Below are 21,968 nucleotides of genomic sequence, written 5' to 3'. Positions count from 1 at the left end.
GGTTAGGATTATTCACAGAAAAAAAAAAAAAAAAAAATGGGAACAAATTACGAAAAAATTACAGTTTGTTATCTAATGCAAACCATTAACTTGTGTTTACCTCTTCATCTATCACATATTATAAATGCATGGAAAACCAATGCATCTATAATATGTGATAGATGAAGAAATAAACATTAGTTAATGGTTTGCATATACAGGATAACAAACTGTACATAATTTTTTTCTGACTTTTTTTTTTCTTTTTTTAAAATTAACTGTGAATGATCCTGAAGTTTCATAATAGGTCCAGTGGTTCTCCAAGGTCGCCGAAAACTTTGGAAAAAAAAAATTTAAAAAATTTTTTTTTTTTTTTTTTTTTTTTTTGCAATTTTTTTTCTGTGACCTCTGTGACCTTTCTGGGAACGCCGTTCCCGCGGTTTTTGGAGGCCTGGCCCGGGAGTTGATGGCAAATTGGACAAAAGAAACACATGGTCCCACTCTGAGAAGAATACCTATTCGTCTCAGGTCCCACTTCACAGCTTTTTATAAATTTGCCATGAAACTGCATCATTTTATATACCAAATTAAAGCCCTTTCGGTAAAGAAAGCCATAACTGAAAACCTTTTTGTCATAGCACTTTCCGTGGCAAAGTTATTTACATCTTTTCAAAGATCGACAAATCATCAAAAAGATTCTAGTTAGCAAAATTTCCCAAAACAGCATTACGGGGGTGTTTCTAGATCTTAGTCTCAAGATGATAGCAGCTTTTTTTAATGGAACTGCTACCGGTATCAAAATCCCTCTAAAATTCCATGTGTGAGTGTCTCATTACCATAAAAAATCATATATTTGGGTCAAGTGCAGTATAGAAAACATATTTATGTAGGTTTCCTTGACCGACCTGTTCGTGAAAAAAATTGAAATTTCTATGTAAATATGTAGGCCTATTGTGTTTGGTCCCCGGTCTAGGCGAATTTCGCTGACTATGTGTTAACTAAGGTTTGCCTGGAATACCTACTTTTTAATCCCCAAAGTATTCATGCATGCATGCTGTGTGAATCACTCTATACTAGAGAAGTCTAGCCAAGAATTTGCTCACCGATAGCTTCACATTCTAGGCTAGAAACCATTGCATTCAAGATCTGGTTAGATTCGTTGAAGCATGACACTTTGTAAAGCAATGGAAGTTCAGAGGTAAACACAGCCGATCACGACAGGCGATTGCATCAGAAATGTTGCTAAAATTATACGGTACTTCAGCAAAATGTAGCCTGCCCAAAGTAGGTCAATCTTGCTCAAACCGGAACAGTTTTTACAGCTCGTCTACCTGTCAGCAAAACCATACCCCTGATTGACTGTGACATTAAATTATCACATTATACATTTAAGTCAACTCATCTATACCATGTGTTTTTCATTTTCTGTTTCTACCAGACATTAAGCATTCTTGATGATGTCAAGATCAACTATACCACCCGGCCGCACCAAAGCCAGGCCTGGCTCTCCTGGCAGCAAGACCCTACATCTTCTGCAGAAGAAACTACAGACAGCAGAGGCTGAGACCATGAGTCTGGTGAGACAGTTATCTGACATGGGATTCCAGCAGCAGCCTCCTGGTGGACTTCAATCGGGTAGGGCTACTAGAGATGGAGCCGGTGAAAGGAGACTGCCAAAAGGTATAGTAAGGAAACCCTTTGATGTCCTTCCCAGACTCATAATCTGATTGGACAATCGTATGATTTTGGGTGCTGTCTATCAGGCCATAGCTGGACGACCCCATGTCATCATGAGTGTTAATAACGCGCCGTAACACGCTTATAGAGGTGTGTGTATGTATCGCGTTGTATGCGTAGACTAGTGCGGAATACACGCACACAATAGCAGTACGCACAACAGAATATGCGAAGTTGTAAATAAGTTTCGTTCATTTTATAATAAGGGGAGTTTTTATGACGGTAACTTAGTTTTTGCTTACAAAATAGTTTACAGTTATTTAAATAATATTTAAATGACTAAGAATGAGAATAAATGATAGGAATTTTTGTTTTACCGATCTTCTACCTATGATACATGTAGACGACAGGCAGGTCCAATATTTTTATCGTAGTCTGCGCCGGCATCACAATATTTAAATAGTTTTTGCTTACAAAAATAGTTTACAGTTATTTAAATAATATTTAACTGACTAAGAATGAGAATAAACGATAGGAATTTTTGTTTTTACTATCCTCTACCTATGGTAGACGACAGGCAGGTCCAATATTTTTATCGTAGTCTGCGCCGTCATCCACTACTCAAAATATTGGACCTGCCTGTCGTCTATCACATGGTAAAGGATAGTAAAAACAAAAATTCCTATCGTTTATTCTCTAATTATTTGATGTTTACTAGCCTTGCCATAGCCTAGATTGCTTGCTGCAGCCACAATGCTTAAGCTACCATTGAACGAAGGATTCCTCAGTTTTAGCTGGGTAAAGCTGTGCACTGGTTTGGCCCTTCAGACATTTATTCCATCATGCATCATTCACCACAGTTGTTTGATGGCTTATAGAACTGTATTCATTTGTAAGCAAAGTTAAACACAGATGGCGCTATTTATCTTAAATCTTGTTTGCATCTTTACAATGGGTAGACACTTGTATAATGGCATTAAATCATCATAAAAATAAGTAATATATAGCAAAGAATTTTCCAAACTACTGTTGATCATAGAATGAAAGGAATAACTCATTATAATTTATTGGGCTAAATTATATTAAAAATATAAGTAAATAGTGCCCTCAATTTGCAGAATATAAAGTGTACCAGTGTAGAATAAAAATTACACAAAAAGGCAGAAAAAGATGAAAAATCCAAGTTAAAAATAGCTAAAAAATGTATGTGTATATTAGTCTAGCTTTTGGTATTGTTAAGGTCTAGAATTGATAATTGACAACATTAATAAATGATTACATCAAACAACTGTGAACACATACATAGTATATCAGGGTCAAGTTTGTTGCGATACACTTTCTTGTTCTTGCACTTGAATTTGAAAAAAATTGATGATCTGCATAACAGTAATTTAAACGAGCATTTGAATTCCACAGGTGGAAGTACCCCCCCATCGTCTGGAAACTGCACTGTGATGAGATATATATGATACAGGTTATGTCATGGCAAAATCAAACATGATACGTGTCTGTTACTAATTAGATGTTCTTATTTCAAAACACAGGTAACACAAGAGAGGAGCCAGTTGCCCCTTTTCTTCCTAGAAATGCAGAGTCCAGTATCCTGCATAAAAGCTATGAAGCTATGGTGTCAAGAGTATGTCGCACAGAGAGTCAGATACAGACCCTCAAACTTAACTTATGTACGCTGCAAGCTGAGAAAGATCTGAATGGTGATGAAGCAGGCAAACTCAAAGAGACACTTGCCCAGGTAAACTTGTTCTTGTTGTATAAGTTTTGTCAGGTATTTTTTAAAGGAAGTTATAAATAAATCTGTAAAATTGACTGTATGTCTGCACAAATTATTGTAACATTGCTTCCAAACTGAAATTCTAACCAAAACTTAAATTGCTAGTTTACACATTTGTTTTGAAAAGAAAATTGATGTAAATTGATAGCTGATGTGTGAGGTGCGTATAATGTTGGTGTGTATCAGAGGGCATCAGGCTTCAGTCAAGGATGATCATTTTATGCATGAAGTGCTTGGATAGGCGACTGTCATGTATGATCTGTCTTGATATCAATACGCTGTTTTACTAAGACTATATTGTTGGTGGTAACATCATTTTTCTGCTATTAAATATTCATGAGGTCTGCCAGTTTTTTGTTGCCAAGTGATGTCATTTTCCATGTAGTCTTTATAGTTATATGTGCAATCACTACTAACACTTACAATATTAGTCTCCTCTCCAGCGGCAGCGTATTTTTTCTGCTTCTAAGATTAGCTGTGTGTAATACACAGGTAGTGAATTGTGCTGTCCCCACCTTCTTGTATTGTGCTGGTACATGTATAGGAATTGTAAGTGTTTGCTGCAGTCCAATTTCTCTTCTTATATTTCTGTGGGTGTGTGCATGTGTGAATTTTTGTTCACCATGTGTGTGTTGGTGATGTGCCTAAATTGTAAACACCATCAATCTCATGTCATGCATGAGACATAGTTATGAAAGAGTGGGCCCCTATAATTAATAGAAATCATTTTTGCCATACTTTCTTGCAAGCAATATAGCAATTTACATCTGTTTTCTGTTGTTGAAGATAAGGGAATCACATGAACAGGAGGTGAAGAAATTGAATCGTGAAATTGTGTTAGCTAGGAAAGAGTGGAAGGATACACGAGAGGCCAGGAACACAGCAGAGGAGGAAGTAAGAAGACTAACATCAGCACTGGAATTAGCAACCAACACAAAGGTAATACATACAGATTGGACCTTAACCCCCTGAGCGCTACCTGCCGATTTAACATTACCTCTGATTGGTCAATTACATGATATCTTCATTTTAATCACCAATCAGAATGGAGTTTTGCAAATAATTCACCCCAATTTTTTGTGTGGTGAAGTTATTCTAACAATGTTGCTGATTGGTCCAATTGATAATGAAAACTCCTTCATGACCTATAAGCAGGTAGTTCTCATGGGGTTAACATTGCTATCTACATGTATACAAGGCAGCTGCATGCATACCTGGCAAAATTTGCATTAAACTTCTTCTAGCCTAGAAGATTTTTGACCTTATTTTAAGCCAGCCAGGAGCAAATTTCACCATCCTCACCCAGTTAGAAATTCGGGATGTCTTTGAAACAAGGATATCAATAATTTCTAAGAGTAGGAACTACCTATAGGTTTGTCATTCAAAATGTAATTAACCAATTTAAGAAAAAGGTTCCCAAGATTGTTATAGCAGCATAAAAAAGTATGTGACACGATCTGGTCCATGGAGGCAAAAATATGGAGTAAAAAACAATAAAATACATAAGAAAAAATAGACATCATAAAACTTTAGAACCATGCTAGACCTTGGGTGTTTTCAGTATATGATAGCCTAATGTTTGTATTCAAAGGTAATGATGCAAGTAACTCAATCAAAAAATGCCTCCTTTGGTCTCCATAGACCAGATCATGCATGTCACATATTGCAAAAATTTTCCTAAGAAACACATCAAAATGTTTGAGGTAATTTGATAAAAATCATTAAAGCTGATAACCTGGGTGTATATTAAGTTTTTTCTACTACATACACATCCGAGTGGGGGTATATGTACTCAGTAAAAATTACCATACGCGCATGTGCCACAAACGTGGGGCACATTTTCAGCCTTCTGGTATGTCAATTATCTTTTTTCTAGGCATGTAGTTATATGGATGGGACCTTTTTTCAAAAATGTTTGGAAAATAACCCAATTTTCCCTCTTGTCTTTATTTTTGTTGCTTCTAGTCTGAACTTGCCATTGAGTATGAAGAATTCAAAACAACTAAAGGAAAACTAAATCGGAGAATTGCAGAGGTAAGTCAAACGTTTTAGTATTTTTTGTGTCTGCTTATTTGTCTGTTTACTTGCTTCTTTGTCTTGTTTGCGTGTTCATTTCTTTATTATTTTATGTACGCCAAAAACATGACAAATAAAGCATGTTTTTCCATAATGTTTTTTATTTTCAGTTACGTGAAGAATTAGCCAGAGAGGTTAGTTTACGAACAAGTCTTGAAGACTCGCATTCTACCTTACTGAACAGAATACAAGAAATGGAAAATGTGGTAGAATCTGAGAGGAAAGAGGTGAGCTCTAGGTCTTTCAACTCTGAATTAGGGTCACATTAATTGTATCAGCTCTAAACATTTGAAGGGAAAGCTATTATTGTCAGCATGGCAGTGTTTTAGACCCTGTTTACACAGAGAGAAGTTGATTTCAATTGCGACATTGAATTCAAATTGCCACAAAGGATTAGCATAAATTATTTCTTGACAGGTTGTTTACACAGTATTCGACTTCAGAACAAATTGTGAATTCAACTTTTATGCCATCATTGCTCATGCTTCAACCATTATGAAGTCGACTTCTAATTATGTGTTCGTTTACACTGCAAAAATCAAGTTTGAAGTTGACTATGAATTCGACAAATGTTGCTCAGGGTAGTCATTTGAAGGAACTTCTAAAGACAAGTTCAGATTACAACAACCTTGTTTACACACAAATGAAGTCAAGTTCAAAGTCGACTTCAGGTTCTGTGTAAACGGGGTCTTAGCTTAAACAATTTGGTAATGTTCCTGGTATATCAACTAGTAAGGGGAGGCACTGTCCCAGGAAGGGGAGGCACTGTCTCCCCTTAATTAGTATTGACAGATTTTTCAAATTCATTTGACCTGTGAACCATACTGTGTTCATAAATAAGATCATTCAGATTGGTGTGAGCAGAAATGTTATTCTCTAGATTTGTAACTTTCTCCATCACCGCCAGCATTGTGTGAGGTATAACAGTGATCTTTCCAATAGACCTTTTCATACTGAGTAATTCCGATAAAACCTGAAGCATGAAATAATTTCCCCTATCACGCGCGCATAAAAGTACCTCTTCAACATCATGTACAGTGCGAAGTTCCAATGTGTAACAGGCATCATAACTACAATGAACTTTCGAACGGTCAATTTAGGGACGAGTCAGGTACTTTTGACAAGGATACTCAACGTGCAATCAAGTGTGTGGTGGTAGCGTTGTGTAAGAGACTGACTGTGGAAGAGGTGATGCACGTAAAAACTAACAAAAAATTACAGACATTTGTCCATCTCTTTCCATTAGTATCTTATTGTGAAAAACTAAGTAGCTGAGGTGTTAGCTCAATATGCTAGGAAAATATTTCTTGCATGTTCATATTGGCTTAATATTAATAAGCTGTATTTTCGCGCAAAAATTTCTTGTCCGCGAGTTTGGGTACAATTTAACCCCCTAGCTTACTGAATAAATAGTGCGGTTTTCCGAACTTTTCTGATCTTGATTTGAAAAGGTCTAATTATGTCTTCCTGAATGATGGTGTGCATCAAGGCACAAAATTTGGTCCCATTGGCTTCTAAATCATCATCAATAATTCCCATTCTCATTATACTGGAAGTATATGGATGACTTTGCTTGTACTAAAAACATGGAGCATGGAAAAAAGAGAAGATTGGCGAGAACTTATAATTTGTCAGAGTTACCTATTCTTTTTTTGTGTTCTGCTTTTGTTTGAAATTGCTTTTTCTTCTCCTGTTTTTTAGGTTCAAATACTTGCCCAAGATTGCTCACAGCTACACCGCGAAGGAATCAGAGTACAGGAGGAGAAGAATCATGCAGGGGCTGCGAGGGCATATCAAATGCAACTTGAACAGACTGTTCATAGACTGAAATCTGAATCAGGTACAGACACATTCTCTATGGGTGGGGACTTGGGGAAACAGTGTACATGTACGCCTACGTGTAGGTGTTTGCCGGCAAACGCAGACTTTAATATGAAACTTTTAAGGAAAAAGTTGTCAAAAGTGTGCGTCTACGATCAAGTTCGCATGGGTGAGTGAGCATCTGTAGGCACCCCAAATGGAAACATATATGTCATATTTTATTAACAATTAACCATGTTCACAGAGCAAAATGAGGCAAGTCACAGTCTCCTGATTGGCAGAAGGGCTCAAATAGTATGAGAATACTATTTAGAAAAAAAACATCATTTATGGGTATAGGAAATGCCACTAGAAGTGTAATTCCAGTTTATTTCCAGTAGGTAGTGTTTGGGGGAACTATTGCTCATGCTATGTGTCATCATCAAATATAAGTAGCTTATTTGCATATTTGTTTTCATTTGATATTAACCCTAACACTGAACCCTGCTTTTTGATATCGGAAGTCAAAGAAGATACGAAAAAGAAGAATTTTGACTTGGCACCCCAGGGATTCGAACCTTTGACCCCCGCATGCCAACCACACGATCACGGACCGGTTGCTACACTGGTTATTGCTGCCCAGCCAGCAATTCCGTGAGCATATAACACTAGGGTGATTGCGTCATCGCAGACCCTGGGATTCATGCATGCGCAGAATTGTTCATCGTGGTATTTTCGGGTGTTAGGGTTAACATAGGCTCGAAATACATCTTAATTAACCCTAATTCTGAACCCTGCTTTTTGATATCGGAAGTCAAAGAAGATACAAAAAAGTCAAGAAGAAGAAGAATTTTGACTTGGCACCCCGGATTCAACCTTTGACCCCCGCATGCCAACCACACGATCACAGACCAGTTGCTACACAGGTTATTGCTGCCCAGCCAGCAATTCCGTGAGCATATAACACTTGCGTCGCAGACCCTGGGATTCATGCATGCGCAGAATTGTTCATCGTGGTATTTTGTGGTATTTTCGGGTGTTAGGGTTAATAGCAAAAGGATAACTTTTTTGCAAAATGACAAAAAATATTCACCAAACTTGAAAAGTAGGTAGTATTTGAGGCAAGTATTGTTCATGCTGTGTGTCATACAGTCGTAGCTTCTGAACTTATTTAGCTTGTTACAGCAAGTAACTTCCAGAATGCATGCCTACATTGAATAGCACACTGTGGGTCCTTGTTTGACTGTCCATACCTGTACTGTATGTGTGGGGGGAAAAACTGAACTTAATTTTTTTCTCTCAATATTTCAGGTGATAAAGAAGTGAAATTAACAGAAGTCTTAGAGGAAAATAAGGTAAGATGATACAATCAATTCAAGCTAATTCAGTGACACTGCAATAACAATGTTAGACAATCCTACTTCTTTTGTGTTTAGCTGTTCCATCCCAGCCATGGACACAAATCGGCTTGTGATACCAATGTCTGAATTGGTCACTGTTGGTGATCGAAGCTTCAAAGTTGTGGCGGCAAATGCCTGGAACTCTTTGCCGAGACAACTTCGGACTGCTGGATCTACAGCAATTTTCAAGGGAAATCTTAAGACTTTTCTATTTTAAGAACTTTGTAATTCATGTATTTGTTGTAAAATGCTATGGTACCTTGTGAATAGCATCCTAAATACCTGTTTTTAAAAATGAAAAATTTATCCTTGGAAAATATATTATGGCTTTACATGTGAATTAATACCAGCCAATATACTTTTTGTACATTGCAATCCGTAATGCGTGGTTAATGCTCTGCCTGCTAGCCATGCGCTTCAACGGAAAAAGTTCAAGTTTTGAAATTTTTTCTCAAAATATCAAGAGCTATCTTTAAGAACTACTCAACCAATACTAGGCTTGTTTGTACTCATTTTAATGCAATTTTCATGCTGATTCCAAATATGATCACAAAAATTTACATTTTTGAATTAAAAAAAAAAATTGAAACATGTCGTCTGTACTTTCAGGTACTTGGAGCTAACCTGTCTGGATTGAAGAGAGAAATTGTGAGCCTTCACAAGGAGATGGAGCAGCTGCAAGGGGAACATAACAAGTTGCAGGTACATGTATTTTCATTCAGTCTTTCATGTTGTCACTGGGCGGGAAAAACCTTTTATGTACTTTTGGCCCTTGAACATGGATAAAGCCTTGTAGGTGTAGACTTTATATTGAAGAGGTTGCCCTCCATCCATGTTCAAGGGCCAAAAGTACATGCAGGAAACACATCATATTTACTTGTGGCCCTTGAACATGGATAAAGGCTTGTAGGTGTAGACTTTATATTGAATGGTTTGCTTCATCCATGTTCAAGGGCAAAAAGTACATTAGGTTTTTCATGCCCAGTGACGATACATTTTTGTAAGTTTCAAAATTGAATGTGGTTCTTGTTACATTATTTTTAATTATTGCCAAAAGCAAAGAATATTGATACACATAATTCTTAAAAGGCATGAATACTTATTAAATACTTAAAAATTACTTATGATAGGTGGTTTCCCTGAGCCACAATGGCTTTCCAAATGTTTCTGTCCTTCATCACTGTTTTAAAATCTGCTACCTCCAGTCTGGTGTCCTGCTTGAGGATGTCAATGTAGCTTTTACATGGTTCATTTTCCCATGTTTCGGTATCCAGTTGACCAGTTTATTCACTGGCTCCTCAATCCTGAAATAATGTCTTGCAAATCTGGTTCTTGCCCCTATGTTTTTTGGTTGATTTTGGAAGATTTCTGTATAATTTATTTAGCGTTTGTAATGGGCTGCTTCTAGTGGAGTGGACAATAATGAGGGCAGTTTTCAGCATAGAGGTGTAGCAACCATATGTAGCTCTTTTGCAATTGTTGGTGTGACTGTCTATGCTTCACAACTAAGAGAAGTACTGACTCAACTGTTGCAGCAAATAAAGAGAGAAAAATGTGATGAGGCTTGTGATTGTATGCCTGTGCTTAATGCACTATAAATCATTGTTCATTGTAAGGCTTATTATTGTTTGTTTATTTTTACTTTACAGAAGCTTCATGCAGCTTTACAGGCAAAAGAAAGACGAAAATCAACTGAAATGTCATCACAAGGAATCGTAAATGCTGAGCTTCAAAAACTGAAAGATGCAAATGAGATAACAGAACAAAAAAGGTATTGATAACATTTCTGATAGTCTTCATGTATATGACAGTTATATATTATAGGTACTTAAAAAGTTAAGCAGCAACAGTCATAACTTAACTCTCTTCAAAAATTAAAATTTTCATGACCATATTTGGAATCAGCGTGAAAAATGTATTAAAATGAGTACAAACAAGCCTAGTATTGGTTCAGTGGTTTTTGAGATAGGTCGTGATATTTTGAGAAAATATGTCAAAATTTGGGACTTCTTATGTTGAAGCCAATGGCTAGCATGCAAAGCATTAAGGTAAACGATTGGACTGGAATTGACTTATTATACAAAATACTACATGATTAGAGAGGAAATAGGGCAAACTATGTCTCCCAAGGTAATGGGTATGTGTCAGTACTAAGGGAAAAATAATTTGACCTGTTTCCTAATATAAACCATAATATTTGTTCTATTACACCTCTTACATATTTATGAGCAAATGATGCCTGTTATTCATTTTAATTCTAATAAATATATTCGCGGAAATCACGGATTTGAGACCAAAATCCGACCCCCCTGAGATCAATGTAAATCCGTTGAGACATGGGGGGGGGGAGGTAGGGCCCCCTCTAAGCTCCTGAACATTGGCAAAGAGCATCTCTCTCTTTTTTAACGAACTTCTTGTTTCGGCCGTGTGCGCTGTGGTTGCTAAGTCAAATACCTGCTGAAAAAAACATGCAAAAATTTGCCCAATGTGTTTTTCCTGCGAACATGAATGGAAAAACTGCTGATTATTCATGAATTACTATTTTAAAAGTCGCCCAAAGAAACGCTATTGTAATTTTACTAACGATTTCTATGATTGGTCCATTTTGACGTCACTTGCCGATATAAACCAATCACTGATAAGCTTGCATTCTATCAACATTGTTCTGCCATCTTTAATTTTGACAACTGATATTGCGTGATCGACAGGATTTGTTTATCAGTATCGAACCAAAATCAAGATGAAAACGCTTCAGAAAAATGACGCGAACGTCGGCGTAGTTGATAAAGATCTGAAAAACAAGTTCCGCTGGAGCTGGCTGGATCACGGCGTGAAAGTAATACATGTTAAAGATGGTCACGAATTGAGCTGTACGGTGGAGGAAAATGGTATCAAAAAAATTGCTGTCGCCGGTAAAGCTTATTGCTCACTGTGTGGGGACATGATATCTTATGGATCCAAGGGAAGAATTGCTTTAACGGACCATCTAGAAACCCTCTGTAATAAGTGAGGTTAAGTATTTGATTTTCACTCACATTGTACTAAAAAGTGGTATTTTTTCATTCAAATTAAACATTTTGTCTTCATTTATGTGTCTTTTTTCCTGTAAAATTGCTCACCTGAGAGGGCCTCAATAGGGTTTTTACAGTGTAGAACTAGAAGCCCTCTGGCTTCGGGGGCTCCGCTACGCTCGTTCCGCTTCGCAAGTTTCCTCCATTCTGGGAATTCCCTAATCACTTGCCTGTATACAGTAACTTATAATGAAAGACAGAGATAAAAAGACTATTCGCGTTTGAAATTTTGACAACTAGACACAAAATTCCGTACTGCACAGGGCGGTTACCAATCACGGTGCGCATTTGCTCTAACGTCAGACGGGAATTAATCTTTTTATCTCTGTCTTTCATTTTGCCATTCTTCATTGATCCAACATTCCAAAATCATGTTCCATGTTCCTTATAACTACTGTAAAACTGCAGTGCTTTTCACAGGCATGTGGCCAAAGGGCTCATCTTTTTCCCAACACTATTTATTGAGCTTTGAGCTTGTCTGCTCTTTGCTTTAATTTTATGATTTAATTTAAGGACAGGGAAAATGTGTGATGTGCAAAAAACGCTTAAGTTCCAACTTAAGTTCCGACTGCGAATTTTAAGATTTGCCCAAAATAACCATTTTCAAGTACTCATTTTCCAAAAACCTGAACTTTTTACTAAAATCAAATTATCCATAATGATCTGCAAAAATAGCGCATTTTCCCTATGCTTTATTTAATTCTTGTTTGCAAGATGACATTTTCCTCTTTAAAGTTGTGAAATAATAGTTTCTTTAGTGAAATAATAGTTTCTTGAATGAAGGAAGGAATTTTACATAATTATGCAACTCTTTTCATTGATATTGAACAGAAAAGAGCTTGAGATGGAGCTAACAAACATGAAGACAAGTTACATCAAACAAGCAGATGATTATAAGGAGCAGATACAATTGCTGGTAAGTGCAACATGGATGCAGCTTTGGCCCAGTGTCCCACTTTCTGATGGGGTTTGTGGTTTCCCAAACTTTTTTTCCTGTGACCCAAATTTCATAAGAAAGATTTGGCATGACCCCGCAGCATAATACAAATGGTGTTCCTTTCTGAAACTTATCAGCAGCATACCGCGCAAAATTTCCAAAGCGGGCACAATTTGGGTTCTACTGACATGTAAGCATAATCACAACTTTTAAGGTTTGGTTTAGGGTTAGCGTTAAGGTAATGGTTAAGGTATATAAAAATTGTGTGATTCTTGTATGAAGGTAAGATCACAATTTCCAAGTCGTCCTGCTGATGTATCAAAATGCTTGTGAAGCGCACAAAATTGTGCAGTTTTAATGCTAAAATGGGCCAAATTGTGTGACATGACCAATACGATGGTACCCTGCACTTTAATGCACAGAGATGTATTTTTTAAATTTTTGCTGGCAAATCTCTTCCTTTTGGGGGTCGTTACCCACATTTTGAGAACTGCTGTGTTAATGTTTTGATAAATTTAGACATTGTCAAGTAAAATAATATTCCAATATAGCAACCCTTTGTTTGCCTTTATGTGACTGATCATTATGTATAATGTGCTTACTGTACAATTTGAATTAATTCAGCTAACATTTTACTTCATGTTAATATTGTTGGACAGGAAAGTACTGTTGAGGAGCTCAGAACTGTACTAATGGCGATGCAGAATGAGAGGGAAGGTGTGATTATAGCCAAAGAAAACCTGTTGGATGAAGTAAGGACAAATGTTTTATACTGTATGCATCTTCACACCTTTTACCCAGTAGAACAAAAAGTGCTGCTGTTCATCAGGCCTTGTCTTTTGAGGTGTGCGATTGTAATCGCATGATCACAAGGGTACTATATGAGTGGATTCTGAGATTCACTTTCAACCAAAATGCTGGAATCATCCTGGTTAATTACATTTTGTAAACAAATACAAAAAAAATACAATTTCAGGCTTTGCCATTTGAGATTTGCAGGGGAGCTTTTAATTGCTCTCCTTGAGTGCTGTGCTACAGGGGAGCACTAGGAGAGCATTTTTACTGTTCTGTATATTATGTATTTATTATTGTTCCACCAAAGGTAGATGAGCAATAAAAAGCTCTCCTCAGCTTTATTTGAAGGGAGTGATGGGGAGCAATCGCTCTAGGTCTGCTCAGAAGGCAAAGTTGTAATTTACAAATCCATTGGTTTTTGTATCCATTTATATCATTTTAGCATAAGCCAGAGTAAATACAAATTACAGCATTGCCCTTAGTAGATAGTCAATAATATTTTTGTTAGTTATTCCAAATTCACCAAAAATCTTAGAATTAAAAAAAGAAGAAAAAAAAGATTTATTTTCAGACTAATGTTGATATTTTTTTTTTTTTTTTCAAGCACCATTTTTAATGCTATTTATTCTTTTAAAAAAGTTCCTGGATGTTGGTGTTTATGTTCTATATAGTCTGTATATCTACCTCAAGTCACCGGCACTAGCTTTGAAGTTCAGGCAAATTATGGTCAGTTTCCGAAATGTTTTTGAATATTTTATAAAAATTACCCATCCCTATACCGAAATAGACTTTGAGAAGAGGTCACTGATATACCAAATGTCCGAAAATACTACCCATGTTTGTGACACAACCCCATATGATCCACAAAATTCCAAAATCTTTGAGGGTTTGTAATAGCCCATTTCATTTTTAGGAAAAATTTATCTAGATTTTAGTTGAACAAAAAAAGATATGCACCTGAGTATAAATACTTACTGCTTACCCTTACTGTTACCCACACCTACTGTAGGTAAACCAAGCTGTTGATAATATGTCAGATGAGAGAACCAGGCTGCAGGAACAACTACACCAAGCACAGGTAATTTGTTATGCTTTAACAATTATATAAACTGTACACATTTATATGGGCGTATTATGTCAACATGAAATAGAAGTCAAATTGTGATCGATTATACCACTGGAAACCCCTGGCTTCATAAAAAATGTCTTGCAGATTAATTTGTTTAGCAAAAATATCGTCAAATTTGAATATGTTCTGGTACACCAGAACAAATTATAACACAGTGGCCTATGGAGCAGTGTAATACACATAATCATGCATATCTTGCAAAATCGGAATCAATTGAAAAATTTTGAATAATTTGTTTTGTGGATATCTGCTGAAAAATGTCATAAAAAGAGGATGCTAGGATCACAAAATACTCCTTCAATGTTCCAATCCTGGGGGTCTATTGCCATTTGGTCTAATACCATTTCATCTAATTCCCGTTTAGTCTATATTCAATTGGTCTATTACCAGAAAGGCTAATAGACATTTAGTCTAATATTGTTTGGCCTAATAACCGGTATATCTACTAACCATATAGTCTTATAACCATTTGGTCTAATAATTCTTTAATAACCATTTGGTCTAATAACCATTTGGTCTAATAATCGTTAGGTCTAATACTTGTATGGTCTAATAACCGGTTAGTCTAATACCATTTCGTCTATTTCTCAATAAACTAAATGCTTGTAAGACTAAATGGTTTGTAGACCAAATGGGTATTAGACTAAAATAGCTATTAGACCTATTGGTTATAGACCAAATGGGTATTAGACTGGTTGTTAGACTAAATGGTTTTAGCCATATTGATTATTAGACTAAATGGTTATCCGACCAAATGGTTATCGGACCAAATGGTTAAAGGACCAAATGATTATTGGACGTAGTGGTTATAGACCTAATGGGTTTAGACGAAATGGATGTAGACGAACTGGATATTAGCCCAAATGGTATTAGACCAAATGGCAAATCCATCCCCATCCTGGGCTCTGATGAAATCACTTATTTTTTAGAGTTCAGGACCTGGGGTACTGGCAATACTTGATGGAATACAATTCCAATCCCTCACTGTTTTTGGAACAAAAGAGAACCTGTAGATGGCCTGCCTTGCTTGGTGCTCAATAAATGTTCCTTGTGATGATCTGTGAGTGTGCCTCTAGGCAGGCTGCAGGTAGTTTTGACCTGGCAAAGCCAAGTGCCCTCTATGGCTTTGTGAACGATAAAGAGTCTGGATATTTTTCTCCTGGGTGATAGCGTGTCTATCTCTGATATACTGTATACGCCAATATTTTCCGTACAGATATTTTTGTGGTTTCACCAACAGTTTCACAAGGTTGTTGGCATCTTATATAATAAAATACATAAGAAATTTCTTCATTTTAACATATTCGCAGGTTATTATTTTTGCGGGCCTATATTAAGCTATGAAATTTGCAAAAATAAAACCACCGTGAAAATGTTAGCGTATACAATATATATGAGTTCTATTACGTTTTCTTTCCAGTTGTGATTTTTATAAACAAGCTGATCTGCTTTGAATTTCCCCTACCTGTGACAGTTCCTTTGTGTATTGATAGTGCTTATTTATATCATTTATTGAATGTTTTTTCATAATAGCGTGAGCTGAGTGTAATTGGTGATGATAAACAACAGCTACAGCAAGAAAACAACAGACTTATAGAAAGAATTGCTGCTGCTGAACAACAACAGGTTAGACATGTGTGGTGTAATCATGCAAAATCAATCTGAAGTCGGTCATATTCAATTTTCAGTTTGTTAGAGGATTGTAAAAAGCATTTGCAAAGTTACATTTTGCAGAAAACTCCATTGAAATTAGACAATCAGTCCAAAAGATATGAACAAGTAAATAATTTCAAGGAAGTAAGGTAACAAAAGGAAATTCTTCCTTTGTTTGGCTATAGTCTTAAAATCAATATTTCCGACTTCCGATGGATTTTGCTTGATCACATCATTTGTATGATGCATTCAAGGCAAATGTGTCTAATGTTGAAAATCTTTTAAGTTTTTTTACATCAGCTACAAACCCATGACAATTACCTTCTGTTATAGGCAATTTTATTTTTCAGTTGCTAAAAACGATAAGAAACATTTGCCAATTGTTCAAAATCAGTATTAGCAACTTCACTCTCATTCCCCTTGATATTAAATACACAAATGGCAAACATATTGCTTCAGTACAAATCAAATTTTAAAAAACCAGTATGCTTATACCTGATCATATTTGCTGATATCCATGTCAACTGTACACAATAAGTTCTAAATTTGATTCATACCCCATGATATTAACTTCTGTTATGGGCAATTTAATAAGAAACAAAAATCTTTTGTGTTAATTACTCAAAATCAATATTAGCAGCCTTAGACTCATTCCCCTTGATAACTGACATATTTATTAAACATACATATGACCCATTCCATGTCAACTCCAGGGATGTGCACCGCAGCACCTCTTCAATTTTTTTCTTTTTTTTTGTGTGGTGGTAGATATTGATGAGAAAGAAAAATCCCGAAAATTTGAGCTTCATACTCCATTTCGTTTTCCCGTGGCATCAATTTGAAATTTAGGGCATATTGCTTCAGTACTTCAAATATTAAAAGCCATTATACTTGTCATGCATAAAATATTTTGCTGAATAATCCATATTAATATCTGCAGTGTCAACTGCTCACATCAAGTTTCAAATAAGAATTCAAAATTTTTTGAATTGCACATTGTTATGACCATATTTGGAATTAGCATGAAAAATGCATTAAAATGAGAATAAACAAGCCCACTATATATTGGTTCAGTGGTTCTTGAGGTGGCTCTTGATATTTTGAGAAAATATCTGGAAAGATGGACTTTGAAGCCTATGGCCAGCACACAAAGTATTAAGATTTGAATTATGAAATCTTTATTGAGGGATTTAAACTACTTCAGTGGCTAGCACTGCTTACCAAACAGACCCTCATGCATAAAGTGAAATAACATTTACCAAATTTATACATTTACAAATTAACATGATATTTACAAAATTATACAAAAACATCAATAATAAGTGGGAAAGAAAATACATTCATTTCAAGTACAGACAGTATAAATCTAAAAATGCATACAATAGTAATAAATGATATTGAAATTCAGAAGCAATTATACTTGTCTTGAATTGATGCAAAGATTCAAGGTTTATGCGGGGGTTTATGCACTATCTATCAAATCCTTGAAAGTACTTATTACAAAGAGGATTATTTATTCAATAATTGAATACCTATTTTTTACATTATTATGTTTTGTTGAATCCAAGTGTGTAAAAAAATACTGGATCCAAAACATAATAATGATAAAATTGGATGCTTTACGCCCAATATTTATTGGTCTGGCTATGATAATACGTCTCGTCCAATATTTTAAAACTCATAGCTCGACCAATAAATATGGGCTTAATCGATCCAATTTTATATCAAAAATGAGTTAGACCCCGCATTTTATTGACAGGAGACTGTTCTTCCTTGTGTGTGAAAGATGAGCCAAAATGAACTCTCTAAATAGTCTTCCACGTACACTTAATTATGGTTTTCTTCCACAAATACTGTGTCAAATGGGAATTTCGTTCATCCATGAAATCTGCTTTTCACTACAATAAACTTTCTTGCTACCATATCACATGCTTCTACTAGTGCAATTAATGAATAATTTTCAAATTTCTGTAGCTATTTATACCACATCTGCTTACAGAACTGGCACTTGCAGTATATTAGTGGAAGAAGGGCCCAACTCCAGCTCGTATTAAGACCTGTACCGTTGCCATGGAAACATCATATATGATTTCAAATGTATATAATACTGTATGTTCATACATATATATTATAGGTCCCCTGAAGATGAAAACATTCTGTCTATAAAACTTTTCCAAATATTAAGTTTTTTCTTAATATCTCAAAAACAGTTTTGATGGTCACTAAATAGATTCATCAGGTTTGTAGATATACAGTAAAATAATTTTCTTTTGCACAAAACCAAAATATTTTACTCACTTGACGGTTTCACCTATCATGGTCGATAGGCATCATCAGAATGATGTTGGATGATCCTTACTTCCGGTAGGACGTATCCCGACTGTAGAGGGTGTATTTACAGCCAGGAGAGGATCATACATGTGACTAAGGTAGTGGGCCCCTCGCCTCTATTCATGACATTGGGTCCTCGCTCCTGATCCATATTGATTCTTTGACATATCTGGCATTTGCATCACACTCCTTGCTAAGAATTTTGGCATTGTCCCAATTGATGATATGATTTTGTTGCACTCGTGGTCTGTTATAGCTGACTTGGATTGTTCACTCGCTGATTGTTTTCGGGTTTGCCGGGTGTAATTTGATTTGGTTTTTGACACCCTGTCTGTCTCTTTCTGGTGTTCTTTTAGACGAGTCTCAAATTTTCTTCCCGTTTCACCAACATATGAGTGATTACAATTTGCGCATGGTATTTCATAAGCGCAGTCAGTTGTGCTAAGTGGGTCTGTTTTGTCTTTGGGATGAACCAGCATTTTTCGGAGCGTGGTGTTAGGTTTCATAGCAGTGGCAATTCCGTGTTTTCAGAAGATCCTATTGGCTTTATCTGCGAGTCCCTCTACGTACGGGATCACGACAAATCCCTTGGTCCGATCGCTACTATCTTTCTTGGTGTTGGGCTTGCTCTGTTTGTTAACCATTTTTTCTTTCACTTTCTTAAAGGACCAATTAGGATAGCCACAACGCCTTGAGCGCCTGCTTGATCTTCTCTTCTTCTTGTTTTCTGTCCTCGCTTTCCGTTACAACACTGTTCATTCTGTCTAACAGAGTGCTAATTACACCTAGTTTGTGGTGTATGGGATGGTGCGAGTCGAAATTTAGGTATTGGTCAGTGTGGGTGACCTTTCTATAGACTAACAGCTTGACCGAGCCATCTGCTTTTTTGACTATTAGAGTGTCCAAAAATGGAATGGTGCCCTCGTGCTCTTTTTCATACGTGAATTTTATGCTACCTGTTGGATCGCTCTGGTTTAGGTGACTGGTAAGGTTATCGACCTGGTCTTCCTTAACAATTTCCAATATGTCGTCGATGTATCTTTTCCAGAGTCTAGGTCTACAATCTAGCGGAGCAAGGAGTGTGATGCAAATGCCAGATATGTCAAAGAATCAATATGGATCAGGAGACGAGGACCCAATGTCATGAATAGAGACGAGGGGGCCCACTACCTTAGTCACGTGTATGATCCTCTCCTGGCTGTAAATACACCCTCTACAGTCGGGATACGTCCTACCGGAAGTAAGGATCATCCAACATCATTCTGATGATGCCTATCGACCATGATAGGCGAAACCGTCAAGTGAGTAAAATATTTTGGTTTTGTGCAAAAGAAAATTATTTTACAGTTTTGATGGTGTTGGGCCCTTCTTCCACTCATGTATTCAATTGACAGTTGAACTATGATAATTCCTATTCAATCCTTTGTAAGGCATGAAACTAATTAGCACATTACTCAGGACTAGCAATGTTGCAAAAATATCAAGGTATCATTCAGTTCCGAGAAATGCAATACAATCACTGCAATCACTAAGTTTTGAATTTAAACTGTTTTGAACATTGAATTTTGGTTAATAAATATGGGCAGGGGGTCGAGATGCAAGGTGTTTTATGGCAAGATTTTATGTTTTCTAGTAGAGAGAATCACATTTTGTATGTTTTCATCAATTTTAAGACTTGTTTGAGAAAAAAATGTGGTTAATTCTGTGTTACAGATACTGTGATTTGTGTCAAAATGTGATAAGTCCATGCCAGAAATTGCGTTTCGTGTCAAAACATGTTAAGTCCATGCTATTTTTAAAACAAATAAATTCATTAAAAAAACAAAAGTCTCCAGATTTTAACTTAAAGGGGCATTTCGTGATCCACAGCCTCATCCCCCCACTTTTCTCAAAAAAAGTTGAGATTTTTATATCACTGGAAACCTCTGGCTACATAATGTTTATGTACAAACAATTTCTTGCAGATTAATTCGTTTTGCAAAGATATCGTGAAATTTGAATTTTGTTCTGGTGCACCAGAACGAAATTACAACGCATTGTCTATGGAGCAGTGTAATACACATAATCATGCATAACTCGCAAACGCAAAATCGGAATCAACTGAAATTTTGGGAATAGGCTTTTTCGTGGATATGTACTGAAAATGTCATAAAAAGAGGATGCTAGGATCACGAAATACTCCTTTAACATATTTTTATGGTCTTATATATGTCACCTTCTCTTCACAGTAATTTGATAGAAATCTAACTATTTTCCATTGCCATAAAAAGTGAATCTTATGGACAATAAGCTCTTCATATATACATGTATACATATCTTCATAAATATCATTGCACTTTGAAACAAAACATCCTTTTTATCAATATTATCAACAGTAGAGACGATAAACAGTACCTACAGCAATAGGTTTACATCTGGTGTCTCAGTTTAGATATCTTGTTACATTTTTTAATTTTTCCACTTTAACATGCATTCAAATAGAAACCAGGTCTATTTTTTTTATAGTTATTTAGAGTATTGGAAAAAAAATAAGTAGCAAAACTCTTGTTGCAACCTTTCCAATCATTATGTGGAGTATTTATCATAGTGCCCTCTATTGATCCTATGCACGGTCATCTCAAAACAAGATTCTACCCCACAAAGTGCATATTATGTGTCATATGCATGCTTAATTACCGCATACGCTATGCAAACGCCTTCTGGCGCTTTGCTAGAAAATAAAAGTGCAATGTATTTTTTTGTACATGTGTTTGCAGGGAGAAACTTGTTTTAAGAACAAAATGTGACATGATCAAGTGGAATGAGTCGCATGTCGGCCCTGGTCGAAAATGAGTTTTATACATGTTTTTAAAGAGGACATTTAGAGCTTTCAGAAACTGAAAACCCCATGTTGATACGACTTTTCTTTGTGAAGTTATATCAATTTATCAATCGCTTAAAACAATATAAAACAAAAAATGTTTAACACTTTCTTTGCCAATATCTCAAAATCAATATTAGCGACATCCGACTCATTCCCCTTGATCGTGTCACAAATGGCAGATTTTTGAAAGAGTGTGTTGATAAGAGTATGTGCCCTCTATAGCAAGTAGCTATAGGTTAGATACATTTTATTATGTAGTGGAATAGAGGGGGCTGCTGATGGTGTCCATGCCATGGTATTCCGATCGATTAAAATCAGAGTGATGAGACTGTACAAGTCATTTCATTTAAAGCATTTTGCAATTTCAACTTTGCCCTTGAACTTCCAAGTGCAACTGTTAATATGTGACATGTCATGTCAAACGGAGACACTTTTGGGCAGGATCGTAAATGGAGAAATAGCCAAAAA

At 36.1% G+C, this 21,968-nt stretch overlaps 1 protein-coding gene across 1 annotated transcript in view; it reads left to right on the top strand.

Annotated features, from left to right (window-relative positions):
• LOC140137200 (coiled-coil domain-containing protein 150-like) overlaps positions 1-21,968 on the top strand; it is a 116,010-nt gene that overhangs the window by 5,877 nt on the left and 88,165 nt on the right. Inside the window, 13 exon segments of the mRNA XM_072158852.1 lie at positions 1,418-1,659; positions 3,201-3,406; positions 4,232-4,384; positions 5,411-5,479; positions 5,632-5,748; positions 7,223-7,361; positions 8,633-8,676; positions 9,331-9,423; positions 10,371-10,492; positions 12,624-12,708; positions 13,389-13,481; positions 14,534-14,602; positions 16,187-16,279. Of these exon segments, the coding sequence (XP_072014953.1) occupies positions 1,437-1,659; positions 3,201-3,406; positions 4,232-4,384; positions 5,411-5,479; positions 5,632-5,748; positions 7,223-7,361; positions 8,633-8,676; positions 9,331-9,423; positions 10,371-10,492; positions 12,624-12,708; positions 13,389-13,481; positions 14,534-14,602; positions 16,187-16,279 (1,506 nt within the window). The 5' untranslated portion in view covers positions 1,418-1,436.

Source organism: Amphiura filiformis, chromosome 17 (assembly GCF_039555335.1).
Source record: "Amphiura filiformis chromosome 17, Afil_fr2py, whole genome shotgun sequence".
In the NCBI taxonomy this organism is placed as follows: Eukaryota; Metazoa; Echinodermata; class Ophiuroidea; order Amphilepidida; family Amphiuridae; genus Amphiura; species Amphiura filiformis.
The sequence above is the reverse complement of the archived record's forward strand: the minus strand, read 5'-3'. Positions and strand labels throughout refer to the sequence as shown.